At 37.1% G+C, this 15,175-nt stretch overlaps 1 protein-coding gene across 1 annotated transcript in view; it reads left to right on the top strand.

Annotated features, from left to right (window-relative positions):
• Positions 1-15,175, top strand: part of ATP13A3 (ATPase 13A3) — a 56,086-nt gene that overhangs the window by 33,728 nt on the left and 7,183 nt on the right. The window contains exons 14-32 of the mRNA XM_041414282.1: positions 347-535; positions 1,422-1,483; positions 2,073-2,223; positions 2,311-2,427; positions 3,457-3,474; positions 3,566-3,719; positions 3,805-3,925; positions 5,130-5,254; positions 6,142-6,320; positions 6,784-6,906; positions 6,990-7,069; positions 7,751-7,793; positions 7,891-8,000; positions 8,866-8,962; positions 9,852-9,924; positions 10,740-10,917; positions 11,582-11,769; positions 12,208-12,296; positions 12,494-12,574. Of these exons, the coding sequence (XP_041270216.1) occupies positions 347-535; positions 1,422-1,483; positions 2,073-2,223; positions 2,311-2,427; positions 3,457-3,474; positions 3,566-3,719; positions 3,805-3,925; positions 5,130-5,254; positions 6,142-6,320; positions 6,784-6,906; positions 6,990-7,069; positions 7,751-7,793; positions 7,891-8,000; positions 8,866-8,962; positions 9,852-9,924; positions 10,740-10,917; positions 11,582-11,769; positions 12,208-12,296; positions 12,494-12,574 (2,178 nt within the window). The remainder of the gene's footprint in view (positions 1-346; positions 536-1,421; positions 1,484-2,072; positions 2,224-2,310; positions 2,428-3,456; positions 3,475-3,565; positions 3,720-3,804; positions 3,926-5,129; positions 5,255-6,141; positions 6,321-6,783; positions 6,907-6,989; positions 7,070-7,750; positions 7,794-7,890; positions 8,001-8,865; positions 8,963-9,851; positions 9,925-10,739; positions 10,918-11,581; positions 11,770-12,207; positions 12,297-12,493; positions 12,575-15,175) is intronic.

Below are 15,175 nucleotides of genomic sequence, written 5' to 3'. Positions count from 1 at the left end.
AACGAATAACCTGATAACTGTTAAGTTTTTTGATTTGTTTTTTTTCTCTCAAAAAATTTTGTATTATTCAGCTAATGTTTTAAAGTAATATATTTCCAGAAGTTATGTTTTCAAACATAACTTTCAAACATAAATTTCAAATTTGAAGTTATGGGTTGTGGATAATTTAGTACTGGATTATTGTGGTTGCTGATGGTGGGTGAAGATTGTGCTAAATCTCTGGGCAATCCAGAGCACACTGTACTGGGGAAAACAATGTGTGGGTTTTGCTCTTGGCAGCACGTCAGTGGGACAGTGAATCTGTAAGCAGCGAGCTCGTGTTCGTTAACTCTGACCTCTGTGGCAGGTTCCAGCTCGCACCATCATCATTGAGTCTCTTGACATTATCACTATCACGGTGCCTCCAGCACTCCCTGCTGCTATGACTGCTGGCATCGTTTATGCACAAAGAAGGTTGAAAAAAATCGGCATCTTCTGCATTAGCCCACAAAGGATAAATATTTGTGGCCAGCTGAATCTTGTGTGTTTTGATAAGGTAGGTGAATTTTGAAACCTTGCTACCTGAAGGAGCATTGTCTTAGAAAATGGAGTTTGTATAGATAAAAAGGGAGAACTCTTTATTTTTCATGCGAGTTAGATGATTTGTGATGCGTTAGCCTCCAGGTATTCAGTGTTTGCCATCTGTTAATTCTCCTAATTTAATCTGCTCTAAAAAGTTGTTGTGATTGAGCTGCTTTCTTATCTCAGGACTCCCAAGTCCCAACTTACTACTGGCAGCTCAGAAATGTGAGAGTGATGTTTACTAAGAACTTTATTTAGCACACAAGCTTCTGAAAAACTCAAGTGTGAAGTCAGACTTTTTCTCATTTTCATTCATTTTAATGAAAAACTGAGCGAGTGTATTTTGTTATTATTTGTTAAGCAAACATGAATGGAAGAGAGTAATGCTGCTAGTCAGAATTCTTTGCTTTTGGCTATTTCCTAGATAAAATTTATTTTCCTCCTTAGATTTTATCTCAATAATATAATACTACCTGTATTATTTCAGCTCTAAATACATTTCAGTTAGTGTTTTAACTATGTAAGATAGTACTAATGGTTTAGCACCCATTTTCCATTGTCCCCAGTCCCTGAATATTGAGATGATATGCTATCATCTTTGGATTTTAAGGGTCTGTTTCATTTGAACAACATGTTTATGTTTTTGAAAGTTATTTAACAGGTTTGGAACTTAATTACTAGTAAAAATAAGGGAGATACTGTATTTTCTGTCCCGAAGTCTTGATTTGTATGTGAAAACAAAAGAAAATATATTGTTCAAGTGTAATTTGCTTAAATAGCTGATAATTTTTGCTTTGCTGGAAGATAATTTGTTTCTGAAGGCTTTTTCTTCATGCCATGGCCCTTGGTCTCTTTTGCAGACTGGCACACTTACTGAGGATGGCTTGGATCTTTGGGGAATTCAGCGGGTGGAAAATGCTCGGTAAGGATGAGCTCAGGGCTGATAGCAAATAGGATACTCATGTTGTACTGTAACAGCTTCAGCAGAATAGAACAGAAAGTTCAGTGTGAGCTCATACATGTTTACATTTCTGTAATGTGCTGTAGGAATGCCACTTAAGCTGTGGTTTAGGTGTAGTGGAAGTTAAAACTCCAAGTGAAGCTGAGGTAGAATTTTATTTGTTAGAGTCTGAGACCTCTTCACCGTCATTTTGCAAAACTGTTGCAGGTACTGTTGCGTATTTCTTTAATCCTGTGCTCCTAAGCAATGACTGTTCAGGCTGCTAAAATGAATTAGTTTAGCTAATTAAGTACTAAGTGATAAAAGGGCTTTGTATGAGAGATCAAACTAGACAGGGAAGGAATGAACACTGAGTGTTTGAAGGAGGAAAAAGTTGTGATAGCTTCTGAAGATTCCAGCCCAGGGTCTTAATTTGTTTTCTGTGTTGTGTGAAAACACAAGTGAAGGGACTTGTGCAGTCAATTTTCTTCTGTTAATCTAAACAAACCTTTTGAAGTGGCTCATAATAAATAATTATAGTGCTAAGTATATTATTACTTCATTGTTTCAGTTTCCTTTTGCCGGAAGAGAGGGCTTGCAGCGAGAGCTTGCTGAAGTCAGAGTTTGTTGCTTGCATGGCAACTTGTCATTCCCTTACAAAAATTGAAGGGGTGCTTTCTGGTGATCCACTTGATTTGAAGATGTTTGAAGCAATAGGATGGGTAAGTGCCTTTTTTTCCCTGAATATTGTACTATGAACAAGTCAAAGTTAATGAATGTATAAATTAGTTGATTTTTTTTTTATGTAGATTTTAGAAGAAGCAACTGAAGAGGAAACAGCCCTTCATAATCGAATCATGCCAACAGTGGTTCGACCTTCAAAACAGCTTTCCCCAGAATCCAAGCAAGCAACAGATCAAGAAATGGTATAAAAACTCAAAACAACTGATTTGAGTTAAAGAAACACATTTTACTGTATGCTGAGGTTCTGGCTGATAAAATTGAAATTGGATCAGAACTGTGAGGTTTTGATGGCACAGATACAACAAACATGTTTAAACCAGTTGAAGTTAGTGATTCAGTATATGCCCCTTTCAAAGTGAGCAAAGTGAGTGTCAGCATTATTGCCTTTACAGAGTGGTTATGAAGTACAGTAATGCTTTTTGAGCTTATTCCTTTTAATATTGGTATTGTTAACAAATTCTTATGTTTTAATGAAGTGCTTAGGTGTGCTCACCTTGCAGTTTTAGTTAGAGCAATCATTTGTTAATGTCACTGTGTGGCGTGGAATTCTTGCCACTCTTGTACCTTAGAGCTAATATTAAGTGCTGACTAAAAAAACAAAATGTCCTTAGCAAATGTAAAAGTTTCTTCTAGCTGATTTTGAAGTATTTTTCAATATTTCACAAAGTGAAATTTTAAGCATGTGAATGTATATCCAGATTATCACAGAGTAGGGTAGTGGGAGGGTATAACAAGTCAGTACATTTGTATGAGTTGTATTTTGTAGTAAATAGAGCTGTCTTTCTTTTGTTCAGAGCTCAGTGTACGTGCACAGCAGTAATTTCTGTGCAATAGTTGACATCTGAACATTCTTGCAACTTAGTACATTATTTTTTGGAGGGATATACTTAATAATCACGGCCTCATTCTGAAACACCACAGTACTTTAGTCATTTACAAAGGCTAAACAGACAGTTTGGATGTGAAAGGTCTTAGAAATTCTAATCAAGAAATCAAGCTCTACAGTTCTACTGTGTCTCACTTAAATAAAGGATACTAAACAGATGCAATATATTTATATTCAGCTTTTATGAAATCCATTAAAAATACAATATGGCTTGATACCAAGAATGCTGTGCAGATTCTTTTACTGATTCATGTTGAAATTGTTTGTAGTTGAAGAAATACTTAAAACTGATCTTTAGAATGACTGTTTATTTTCTGTTTTTCAGGAATTGTTTGAGCTGTCGGTAAGTATACTTTTTCATTTGGCACATACCTATTTTTCTTAAGATGCATGTGGATGTAACCCTTTTGTTCCTTCCTTCCTGTCTGACACAGACTGGGTATGAAATCGGAATCGTGCGCCAGTTTCCATTTTCCTCAGTGTTGCAGCGCATGTGTGTAATAGCCAGGGTTCTAGGGGAAAAGAGAATGGATGCTTACATGAAAGGTGCTCCAGAAGTGATTGCCAGCTTGTGTAAGCAGGAAACAGGTAAAGGAGCAAATTGTTTTTATTTCTTCTATAGCTTAGCTGAAACATGAATATTTTAATAACTGAAAACTTGATTTTTCTGAAGTTCCTGTTGACTTTGAGCGTGTCCTGGAAGAATACACTAAGCAGGGCTTCCGAGTTATTGCTCTTGCTCACAGAAAACTGGAGGCTAAGCTTACGTGGCACAAAGTCCAGACTATTAGCAGGTAAGAGTGACATCACTTTTTTAATAAGTAAGAGACTTTAAAAGCTGCATGCTTTGAATTAATATGTTTATTAACATATATTTTTGTTAAATTTTTTAAACAAAAAAAAAATTTTTGTTTAAATCAATTACTACTCTTTAGCTTTTTTCTGTCTTGGCATACATAGTTCTGTACATCCTTTAGTTGTGCCCTGGACACACAAGATAAGGAGGGTTTTTTCTGCAATGAAGTGAATTCAGAGGATGAAATTTAAGCTGGAAATAAACTGGAACATTATTTTCATGATGTCTAATTTACATTATTGTGGCAGTCAGCCTCATCTGATTTCTTTACTTGCACATACTTATATCATCTATGTTTATTAAGGAGAGTGGCAAGTAGTGGAAATACTCTTATGCATGTTTGATGCAGTTTCTTTGTCTCAAGGCAGCATGTCCATTTTCTCATTGCAGAGGTCTGAAAGGTAGAAAGGTTTCTTCCTTCTAAGAGTAGCACCTCCTGTGAATTATTTTTCAGCTGAGCCTAGTTTTGTGGATAATGTCATCTTTCCCACAGTGCTTGAATGTGAAGCACAGCTATGAAAATGCCAGCTTTGACTGTGTTCTTTTGTATCAGCCCTGTGTGCAAGGTGAACATTTGGCAAAGCAGAGAAATGAGTTTTCCGGTTTCAGGTGTGAAAGTCTACAATAGTAGTAGAATACTCAAGACCTGTAAATACACTAACTTTTTAATGTAAACCAAAGAGAATTCATTTCTCTGCCTAATTAGCTAGTGCCTATTAATCTTACATGCCTTTGTAACAATGTAGTAGCTTTTATGTTAAGGTTCAGCTAAATTGGCAAATAGAGATGTGCACTCTAAACATATCTTAATATTTGGCCTGTGAATGCAGTTAGTTTCAGAGCAGGTTTTCTAGCTACAACCTATTTGAGACTAATTTCCTTTAGAAAGCATTCTTGTGGAAGAAACTGAAAATTGTGCTTGAGAGGAAACATTTTCTCACGCTGGTTTTCAAATAAAACAAGGGAAATAAATATAAATTATTGTGATGGTATCTTTCACATCATTTTTTATAAAGCAAATTACTTAATGGTTAAAAATACACATTCCTCTTTACTTTGCTGAGCAGAAAATCAGGCTTTTAAAGCTGCATCTAATAATTGTAAATCTTTAAATCTTCTCTTCCTTGTCTCTTTTTCATCAGAGATGCTATTGAAAGCAACATGGATTTTATGGGGTTAATTATAATGCAAAACAAGTTAAAGCAAGAAACCCCTGCTGTACTTGAAGATTTGCATAAAGCCAACATTCGCACTGTCATGGTTACAGGTTAGCATGTAAACATTTATACTCAAAGATCCATCTCTTTCTGGTCTTGTTTTAATTATGTGTATGAAGTCAAATTTTAGTGTCAGTGGGTTTACACTGTGTTTATAGCAACAGGGAAGTTTAGAAAGTTGTGAAAATGTTCAGACTCCAATTTTTTTCTTTTTGGGTGCAAGTTGCTTTGGTGAGTCGGAGAAACCAAAAGAGGCTTTAATTCCACTTCGTAGTTTCTTCTCCCTAGCTCCAAGAATAAGCTACTTGATACTGAATTGGAGGATGAAAACCCTGAAAAGTCTTCCAAATCAGGCTAAGTGGAAGTCCTAGTCTAATTTTGTAACTGAACTTGCTTTGAGCAGGAGGTTGGATTGGATGTCCTGAGGTTCTCTACCATTTTAATTTATACTATGAAAAGTCACTTTGTGTTGGATTTTTTTCTGGGAGAGTGACTTAGGTCCTGGTAAGCATTCTAGATGTCTGTGCTCAGTGTTTTTCATAAAATATATGTTTGCTTTTTAAATCACAGGTGTTGTGATTTTGGAATGTTTTGCTAGGCTAACAATACAGCTCTGTTTGCATGTTCTGTGACTGTGTAGAAAACAGTATTTTTAGTGGCTGCCTGTTTTCTGCCTGATTTTCCATATATTAAGATTTGGTCAAGAAGAGATCTTTATAGCTCCAAGCAGCAGACAAGATTTCTAGAGCAGGGAGTTTTCCTGGGGGTTTGAATGTTGTCTGTAGGCTAGGTTTGCTCTGAGGCTGGCACTGGTATGTGGGGCAGTCCTCCTCACAGTTCTCTACAGGCTTACTTAGCTTTTCTCTTACAGGGAATATTAACGTATGATCTTGATGCTTTTCTGACTGAAACCTTTTCAAATGCAATTGTTTAACAGGGGATAACATGTTAACTGCTATCTCTGTGGCCAGAGACTGTGGAATGATTCTACCTCAGGATAAGGTCATTATTGCTGAAGCACTACCTCCAAAGGATGGGCAGGCTGCCAGGATCAACTGGCATTATGCAGATACCCTCGCAAAATGCACTAGTTCATCACCAGCCATAAACTCAGAGGTAATATCACCATATTATGCATATATATTAGAGTGTAAGCAGTTAGTTTTACTGTTCTTTTTATGTTACTCCATTAAATAGTAAATCTGCTGTTAAGTGTCAGTTCAGAATTGATATACTGGTTAACTTTCAGATCTTCAAATACCAAAGACTAGTAAAGCAGCTGGGGGAGGTAGTTTTTCAACTGTGATATGACATTTGACATTTCACTTGATAGGGTTTTTTCCCCAACATTTCCAATCTGTCAAAAAAAAACTTCTCTAGCTGCTTGTAGTTGAAACATTTAACCACATTTTCTTAGATATATATTAGTGTTTTTATTGTATGAGGTTGTTTTTTTTTTTTCAAATGACCTTCTTATAAATCTAGTCATCTCTAGGAATGCCCCTCTGAATATTAGCTTGAAATGGCAAAGTATCTGTGTAGATCCATTACAGCTAGAGTATTAAACTACTTTTGATAGGATATTCCAGTTAAATTGGTCCATGAAAGCCTTGAGGATCTCCAGATGACAAAATACCATTTTGCAATGAATGGGAAGTCATTTGCAGTGATTTTGGAGCATTTTCAGGACCTGGTACCCAAGGTGAGCATTTTACTTGAGTATGGGCATTTTCAATGTTGAAGAGCCTTTGCCCTGTGAGCATTAAGAACTCTCCTGTCTTGCAGCTCGTGCTACATGGCACTGTGTTTGCTCGCATGGCACCTGATCAGAAAACTCAGCTGGTGGAAGCTTTACAAAATGTAGAGTAAGTATTTGCTTAAGCATAGAAAGCGAGAGGGTTCACTGTGTTTGGTGTGATAGGAGACAAAAATTATGCATGCTGCTAGCTGTTTTGCCTAAAGAAAAATGCTGAGCTGAGAGAACTTCTTGTGTTGATAGATCAGCCTATTAGCTGATCTGATAGAATGAGAGTAGTACCATCTGCTGGCTAGTTGGGAAAGTTTCAGACTTTTCTTGAAGTTTTAAATGGGGAATATCTGCATAAACTTACTAACATATTTTATAAATGCTGTTGCTTGGTTTATGAAACAAACCCATCAAATGTCTTCCGTGTATTACAGAAGTATTATCAGGATGACTTCTGTTCACATTGGTCATTATGTGACTGTTAGTGTCAGGCCTTGCAGCTTTGCAAAATACTACAGAAGTGTCATGGCCTAGAGCAAAGATTCTTTAGACCACATTGGGGTGATAGAGAGCTAATTAATCATTATTGCATTGATTGACCTGTCATGGTCATGTTACTTTTCTGTCTACTTCCTTATACGTATAACAGCAACAGTAATTGACCTCAGCATTAATGATCACCCATTGTTATGCAAACCCTGAATAACTCAAAATAATATAGAAGTAATTAATGAAATAAGCTAAATGGACCATGGTTGGAGAATGGTCCAGAATGCTGACATCTGTTTGCTTTTTACAGTTACTATGTGGGCATGTGTGGAGATGGAGCAAATGACTGTGGGGTAAGTATATTTTTATTTTCCATACAGAACCATTCAGTTAAATTGTACAGCTGAAGGCAAGTTCTAAAATGGTCTCTCTTTCAATGTTACCTGGCAGGCACTGAAGAGGGCACATGGTGGTATATCTCTGTCTGAACTTGAGGCTTCTGTGGCATCACCATTCACTTCCAGGACACCCAGTATTTCCTGTGTGCCAAAGCTGATCAGGTAATGCCACTGACTGTAGACTTAAATGTGTCTGTGCAACTCATTTTGTATGCTCCATTTTAGTATGTATTTGATGTTCTGTATTTCACACTAGTTCCCTGCAGCAATACATATATTTTAGTGGTTCTGTTTCTTTACCGAAGGTACTCAGAGCAAAACCCTGCCATAGCATGATTTACCAGTTTGTTGTAAAATCCTTTCTTCATGTAAAGTTAATTTTTCAAAGCATGACCAAGCTTCTACACATTAGTCTTTAATTTTGTCTTAGTCACTTTGATAGTTTCCATAAAGGCTGTGTGTAATTGCAAGCAGTAAAAATCTTCAGATAATTGCTCAGCACCATACAAAGTAGAAGACAAATTCTCAAAATAGGATTTGACCAATTTTTTTACTCTAGAATTGGAAATTAGGTAATGATTTTGGATAAAGGTCAGCCAAAGAAGAATCTAGGGGTCTGTGGGGAACTAACGAAGTAATGGAATTAATTATTAAATGTAATTATCAGAAACATTTCTGAAGTCAGCAGCTCTGTGGCTGACTGTGTGTTTATTCAGTCCATGGAGTAAACTAATGCTTCATAGATGCTTGTGTAAAAAGACTTTCATTTTAAAACCTCTGTTGAAAAAACTACAGACTGCCTTCAGTCCAAAGAGGACTGAAGTTAGGTGGTGGCTGAGTTCAGCAGACATGCCCACAGCTTGATGTTGGGGGAAGTGTACCATTCTCCTGTTTCTCTCATGTGTGTAGCCTAATGTCCCTCAAAGGGTTTGCTGGTGTGTTTAATTGCAGCTAACATTTTGGTAGGCAGAACATAACTGCTTGCACAGAAAGCTCTGTAGTTACATGATTGCATCTGTTTTGACAGGGAAGGCCGTGCTGCTTTAGTAACTTCCTTCTGTGTGTTCAAATTCATGGCATTATACAGCATCATCCAGTACATCACTGTTACTTTGCTGTATTCTGTAAGTATTTTGTCAATACCTATGCAGTGTCAGCATAATTCAGAGATTTGAAAGTTGATAGATATTTAATACAAATTATTACAAGTCCCTTTGAGTACAACATATGCATTCCAAAATACATTTAGACTGAAAGTGTTGTTAGTATTTTGGGGTTTTTTTTTCATATTAACTGTACAAAATACATGGTAGTATCTGTTTAGAAGAGGCAATAACCAGTGGCTGTGCAAAGAAAGTCTCTACAGTGGGAAGACCAAATAAGCATATATACAAAGCAAAAATACAGGCTTCAATTATTTGAAAACTTTCAGCATTTTGAAATAGCCTAACTTATTTTAAAGGGCAATGCATTCCTTTTATGTCAGATTTTGAAGAAACTGGAAGTACTGATTTAGGTGGGTGGGTGGGAAGCAAAATGGAATATTTCCTGTTAATATGATTGGTTTCACAATAGTGGCACGTGGTAGAAATCCTGTATTTTTATTTGTATTCTGAGCAAGTTAAAGGTGCAGAGTATTAAAGGACCTTTGAGGTGGAAATTTTGACAGCTGTATGAGTACATAGTAAGGCTATGGTGTTTAAAGAACTGTAGGCCTAAACTGTTACTGCATTGGTATGTAAGATTCAATAATATAATTTTGATTACAAACAAATTACAATTACAAATAGCTTGTGCATCTTGAAAAGGAAATTGTTTCATACTGTGATACTTCAGGAATTGTTCTGTGAGTTGTAGAGTGTTCAGGACTCCTGCAGGTAAGGGAGGCCAGTTTGACAGGACACTCTCTTGTTTATAGAGCAAAATTGAAAGAATTAATGCCGTGAAAGTGTCAGTATAATTTTTTTGTGTTGTGAAGAAATTACCAGTGTTTCAATTGTTGTTTCTCTCCAGATCCTGAGCAATTTGGGAGATTTCCAGTTTCTCTTCATTGATTTGGCAATCATTTTGGTGGTTGTCTTCACTAGTAAGTACTGTACTGAATTACCATCGTGGCTTCTGTGAACCACTTTTTGCTTGGTCAGATTTTCTTTAATATCTAATAACATGTGGTTTTGATAAAACACTATGACATACCGTGAAGATGTTATGACTATTACATCTATGCATTAAGAAACCCAAACCACACTATGTACTGCATTAGATTCATCTGAAATTTGTGAAATATCCTCAGACAAGAAGCAGGTTGTGGGCACGATCTTGGGGAACTAAGTCTTCACAGTACAGGAAGCTGGTTTTGGAATCAAAACAGGAGTCATTGCAATATCATCTTGCTCCGTTGTTTTGATTCCTTGCATTCTTGCTTTGAACTTCTGTCCACAAAATGTAACACTCAAAATATTGCCTAGTGAAACAGTTGATTTCACATATGAGCCTAACATTCAATTCACTGGCTAATAGGAGAATTCCATTTTTCAAATTTAATAAAAACATCTTAATTGAAGCAATGGCAGTCCAAAAGTGAGGAGACAAGCTGTAAGTCCTTGTGCCAGACAAAGGGAATTTGGCCAGACACTGCTAATTCCTTAAGTCTGATGACTGCTACTGTCCCTGCTATGCTGGGAACCAACATGTGCTGCTGGGGAACCAACCTGTAGAAGGCACTGTGGTGTTGTTCTAGGGCTCTATGGTCTTTGCAAAGTGGTTTCACATTTGCAGTTCTGGACTAAATATTAAAGTGATGTCATGAGCAAGCCATTCTAATCCCACAGAATGTGAACAGGATAACTCTTGAAAACCATAATGATGCAATGTGTCATTTGTTTTTTGTTCTCTCTGCAGTGAGTCTGAACCCTGCTTGGACAGAGCTTGTTGCACGAAGGCCTCCATCAGGTCTTATCTCAGGTCCACTTCTGTGTTCCGTGTTGTCTCAAATCATCATCTGCCTTGCTTTCCAAACCCTGGGCTTCTTTTGGGTCAAACAGCAGTCCTGGTATGAGCCTTGGACACCAGACTCTGAGTAAGTGTTTCAGTGGCTCTGCAGGATACAGTAGTGATTGGAGAGCTATAGGCAATAATGCTCTCTTCTTTCTTGACCCCCTCTGTGGGGACTTTGAAAATAAAGCTTCTGTATTGCAGCTTCTTAGTCTGCTGATTTTTTGTGAAAAAATATAAGGGAGCTACCCACTGGCTGAAGAACAAAATTGGGTCAGAGTCATATGGCTTGGTCTAATGACTCTTCAGCTTTAGGACAGTTGAGGTAGAAATTTGAAATTTATGGTTCAGATCTTTTCTATCTCTTTCATGTTATAAAGCTTTGCTTTCCTGTTAGAGTTACAGTAAATCAAATTAATTTTTTTGAAAATAAAGAGTTGTTTTAATGTTATTTTTTTAGATTGCAGTATTTCCTTACCTGTCTCTGAAGTCTGTCTACAATGATAATTTTTAAACAGTTTATGTAGAAAATTTACAAACTGGCAGCATAAAAGAACTTGGAGCTCTAAATTCACAAAAATTACTACTTCCCTGCCACAGTTTTGAGTTATTTCTTACTACCTGTAATATGTTCTCAAGTTTAAGCTTTTTTACTGCTGTAGCAATTTGTTCTGTTGATATTTTTGTAAATAAGTGGGCCCTTTTTGCCTCTTCTCCATAACTCGGTGTTCAATGTTTTTGTGTTGCAGTGCGTGTAATGTGTTGGATGCCCAGAACACCAGCTCTGCACACCACGGGAATGAGACTATTCATGATGAACATTACATTAAAAATTATGAAAACACAACTTTGTTTTTTATATCCAGCTTTCAGTACCTCATAGTGGCAATTGTCTTTTCTAAAGGAAAGCCCTTTAGACAACCATGCTACAAAAATTGTAAGTCCTTTCTTAGTATATCCAGTTCCAAGTAAAACTCCCAAGTGACTGTGCACTTGTTGACAATTCTGTTGTGCTACTTCAGAAGCAACAGTGTTGCTGGGAGATCGTTGTGGAGTTATCCTCTCATAATCACAGCTAGAAAAAAGGAAATATTAAACTGTATGGAAATATTTGTGTTAATAGTTGCTTAATTTGTAGATGTATATGTGTCTGTATATTTCAACTCCACAAGTGAGCCAGTGAGAAGGAGTCAGGCCTTGTCTGTCTTTATGACTATCAGCACAATTAGTATTGCCCCAGTTTGCCTGGAAGGGGTTTATGGGGAGAAGAGAGGTTGTTTCCAGGCCATAATGAACTCATGATGCATGTTAAAACTGTCTAAAACTCTTGATTGTGAGATGGTCCAATTAAAATATTTTTTTTCTTCTTTTACAGTTCTGTTTGTTTTATCTGTTATAGTTCTTTATGTCTTCATATTTTTCATCATGTTGCATCCTGTTGAACCTATCGACGCATTTCTTGAGGTGAGAGTCAGCAGATCTGTGGGTGTGCGAGCTTCCTCGGGCAGCTGGTGGGCTGCCTTTGGGGCAAGCATGAGCCCTGCAGAGTTTTACCTTCACATCACTGCGTGGGAAAGGGAGAATTTATAATTCTGAGTCTGTTTGGGATGTGTGTTTACTTCACATGTGTGTTGCTAACCTCTGGCAACTTGTTTCCACAGCTTGTGTGTGTGCCACCGGAGTGGCGCCTAAGAATTGTCATCATCGTTATTCTAAATGCACTTGTATCTGTGCTGACAGAGGTAAGAAATCCACATGGAAAAAATGCTTCTCTTTTAAGTGCTTCTTTTTGCAGGGTACATGTTTGTGTTTTATTTAGGTCACTCTTCACAGCATGCCAGTATGAGTGGCTGCTGTTTTCATGTTAGGTGTGTATTTGTACAAATGTCCTTGTGAGCTAGATTTAAGGTGTCAAGACTTTCTGTGTCTAAAGTGTAATTTTAAATATTTTTTAATTAAAAAATGGGGGCAGGGAGGAAGTTAAAAGACTTAATAATTCAACTATTTCATATTAAAATACTCCATTTTTATTTTCTGTGTTACTCCAGAATAGCAAAATACTAGAGAAGTATCTAAAATCCTTAGGGGATCCACCCTTCCTTCATTTGGATCATACACATAGCTTATTGTTCAGAATTATGCAGGTCTGTGTAATGCAGGTCTGTCTGATGTGATCAAAGTCCAGAAGTAGAGATGTTCATGCAAATCTGCTTTTTCCATCACTAAGCTTGTCTGAAGTCAGTCACTCTGGATGCTGACCTCTTCTGCTATAATTCCAGAGTTAATGTATGCAGAAGCATGGCCTACCTTTCATCCAGGTGTCTTGTTTTTGTTTCCAAGAGTCAAAGTTTGACAGATAAATCTTCCAGAAGAAGTCTGGATTCACAGTCAGTTATTTATTCTGTGGTTAGTTTTTCTCCCTATTAACTGACATGTGATTTCCAACTTGAATATGTTTGGGTTTTGGTTGCAGTCATGAGTCACTTTTTTCCTGCAAGATGAAAAGGCCTTCCACCATTATCTAGTGCACACTATAATTATCTGTTTTTACTGTGTAACATTTTCTACAGCTTCTAATCAGTATTTCCATTACAATGTGAGGGATTACTATCAATGTAACCAGCATAATACTTCCTTGGATCATATAATTTTGGTCTTCAAAGAGTACTACAGCATTAATATTCTATCCAATTGACATGTTTTTTCCCTTTATTTGTGACCTAGTAAAAATTAACTCAAACAAAGGGGTTTTTTTCAGATACTTGAATCAAAATTACCACGGTTTTGTGTTTAAAATGTTGTTCCAAATAGAATTTGCAAAATATGCTCTTATGTTGCTGCCTATTGGAATATGTTTTTGTGTTTTCACATGGCAGGCAACAACTTGTCTTTTCCAAAACGTGTCAGTAGATACTAATTTTCTTGGCCTCTTGTCTTGTGGTTAGCAAGTTTATCCACTGTTAAAGCTCCTGTGCCTTTCTTACATTGTCCTGTATGTACTCTAGCTCTTCCTGTGATGATTTTCCTTTATGGCCTTGAATTCTTTTGCTTTTTTTTGTATTAGTGAATGCTTAATAGTTTGGGGATTTTTGGCTTTCTTTTATTTTTGAAAAGTCAAATTTATGTATTTTGCTGTCTTTGCTACTGAAACAAAACAGCTATTCTGAAGCTTCAGCATCATGGCTTTTTTTGTCTTCTGGTAAAATTAAAACAAACCTCCTTGACAGAAACATTTTATTCAATTTCAATATTCAATCCAGTGATAAGGATTAGTGAGAAATAAATTCACCATCTGCTTGAAAATTCCTTTGTTCTGCCGGTGATCTTGTAACTTTTATAGAAGCTGGTGTTGTTTCTGTTCTGGATGTGTAAGGGCTCCAGCAGGAAGTCTGTACAGTGTGCCAATCCACGTGGCAGCACGTGGCTCTTGAGAACAAATGGTTCTCCTCTGGTTTAAATACGTGTTCATCAGGTTCCACTTCTTGGCCTTGTTGATTGTCACATCAGCCTGAAAACTTGTGAATTTCTACTAAACATCACCTAAGCAATATTTTAAAAATTACCTGCAGATTGTGTTCTTTCATCCAGTATTTTAAAACCTCATCCTACGCTTTTTCCTATGGAGGTTTGAGTTAGCATCTTTGTACACTTCAGTCATTTAACTTTCATTACTGCAGGGGTAATTTGACATATTTCTTCTAAACAGCCTTCCCAATTTACCTTGTTGTCTGTACTTTGGTAATAAAATAGAAGTACCTACTTCTTGGCAGTAATTGTGTGAGCTCTTATGCTTTGTCTTAAACCAAATTTCTCCCACTTTATAAGTGTGAGTTGAATGCTTTGTTATGGCAGATGAGCTGTTTTACTGTACAGCAAGTGTCCCAAGAGAACTATTGTGTAGCAATCCTCAAATCCTAAACCTTGTTTTACAATACACACTTCACCTTCCATAACTGGAGCCACCTCTTGCATTTGCCCAATTCCAGCAGTGTTACTCTACACTCTCTAAAGCTCTGTCATGTGGTGCCAGCTCCTTGGGTCCAGTGTGTTGTGTAGAAATCCCAGGCTATTTCTTTCCTTCACTTCAAGTATAGCTCATTGTCTTTCTCTCCTTGTGTGCCTGGCTGGATTTTCTGCTCCCTCCACTTTTCACTACAGACCTGTGCCACAGGTCACATGCTGAGTATCTGGGGGTGCCACTGGTGGCAGCTCCTTCCATCTTTTAACAAGGTAGCCTGTATTTCACCTGGAGTTTATTCTGCTGAGAGCTGTTCCTCAGGAACTGCGTCTTTAAGTGTCTCATAATTATGAGATACATGAGGAATTCGTTGTTCCTTAGTCGC

Source organism: Onychostruthus taczanowskii, unplaced genomic scaffold (assembly GCF_017590055.1).
Source record: "Onychostruthus taczanowskii isolate IOZ18803 unplaced genomic scaffold, ASM1759005v1 scaffold45, whole genome shotgun sequence".
NCBI lineage: Eukaryota > Metazoa > Chordata > Aves > Passeriformes > Passeridae > Onychostruthus > Onychostruthus taczanowskii.
This window is presented reverse-complemented; position numbering and strand designations above follow the sequence as displayed.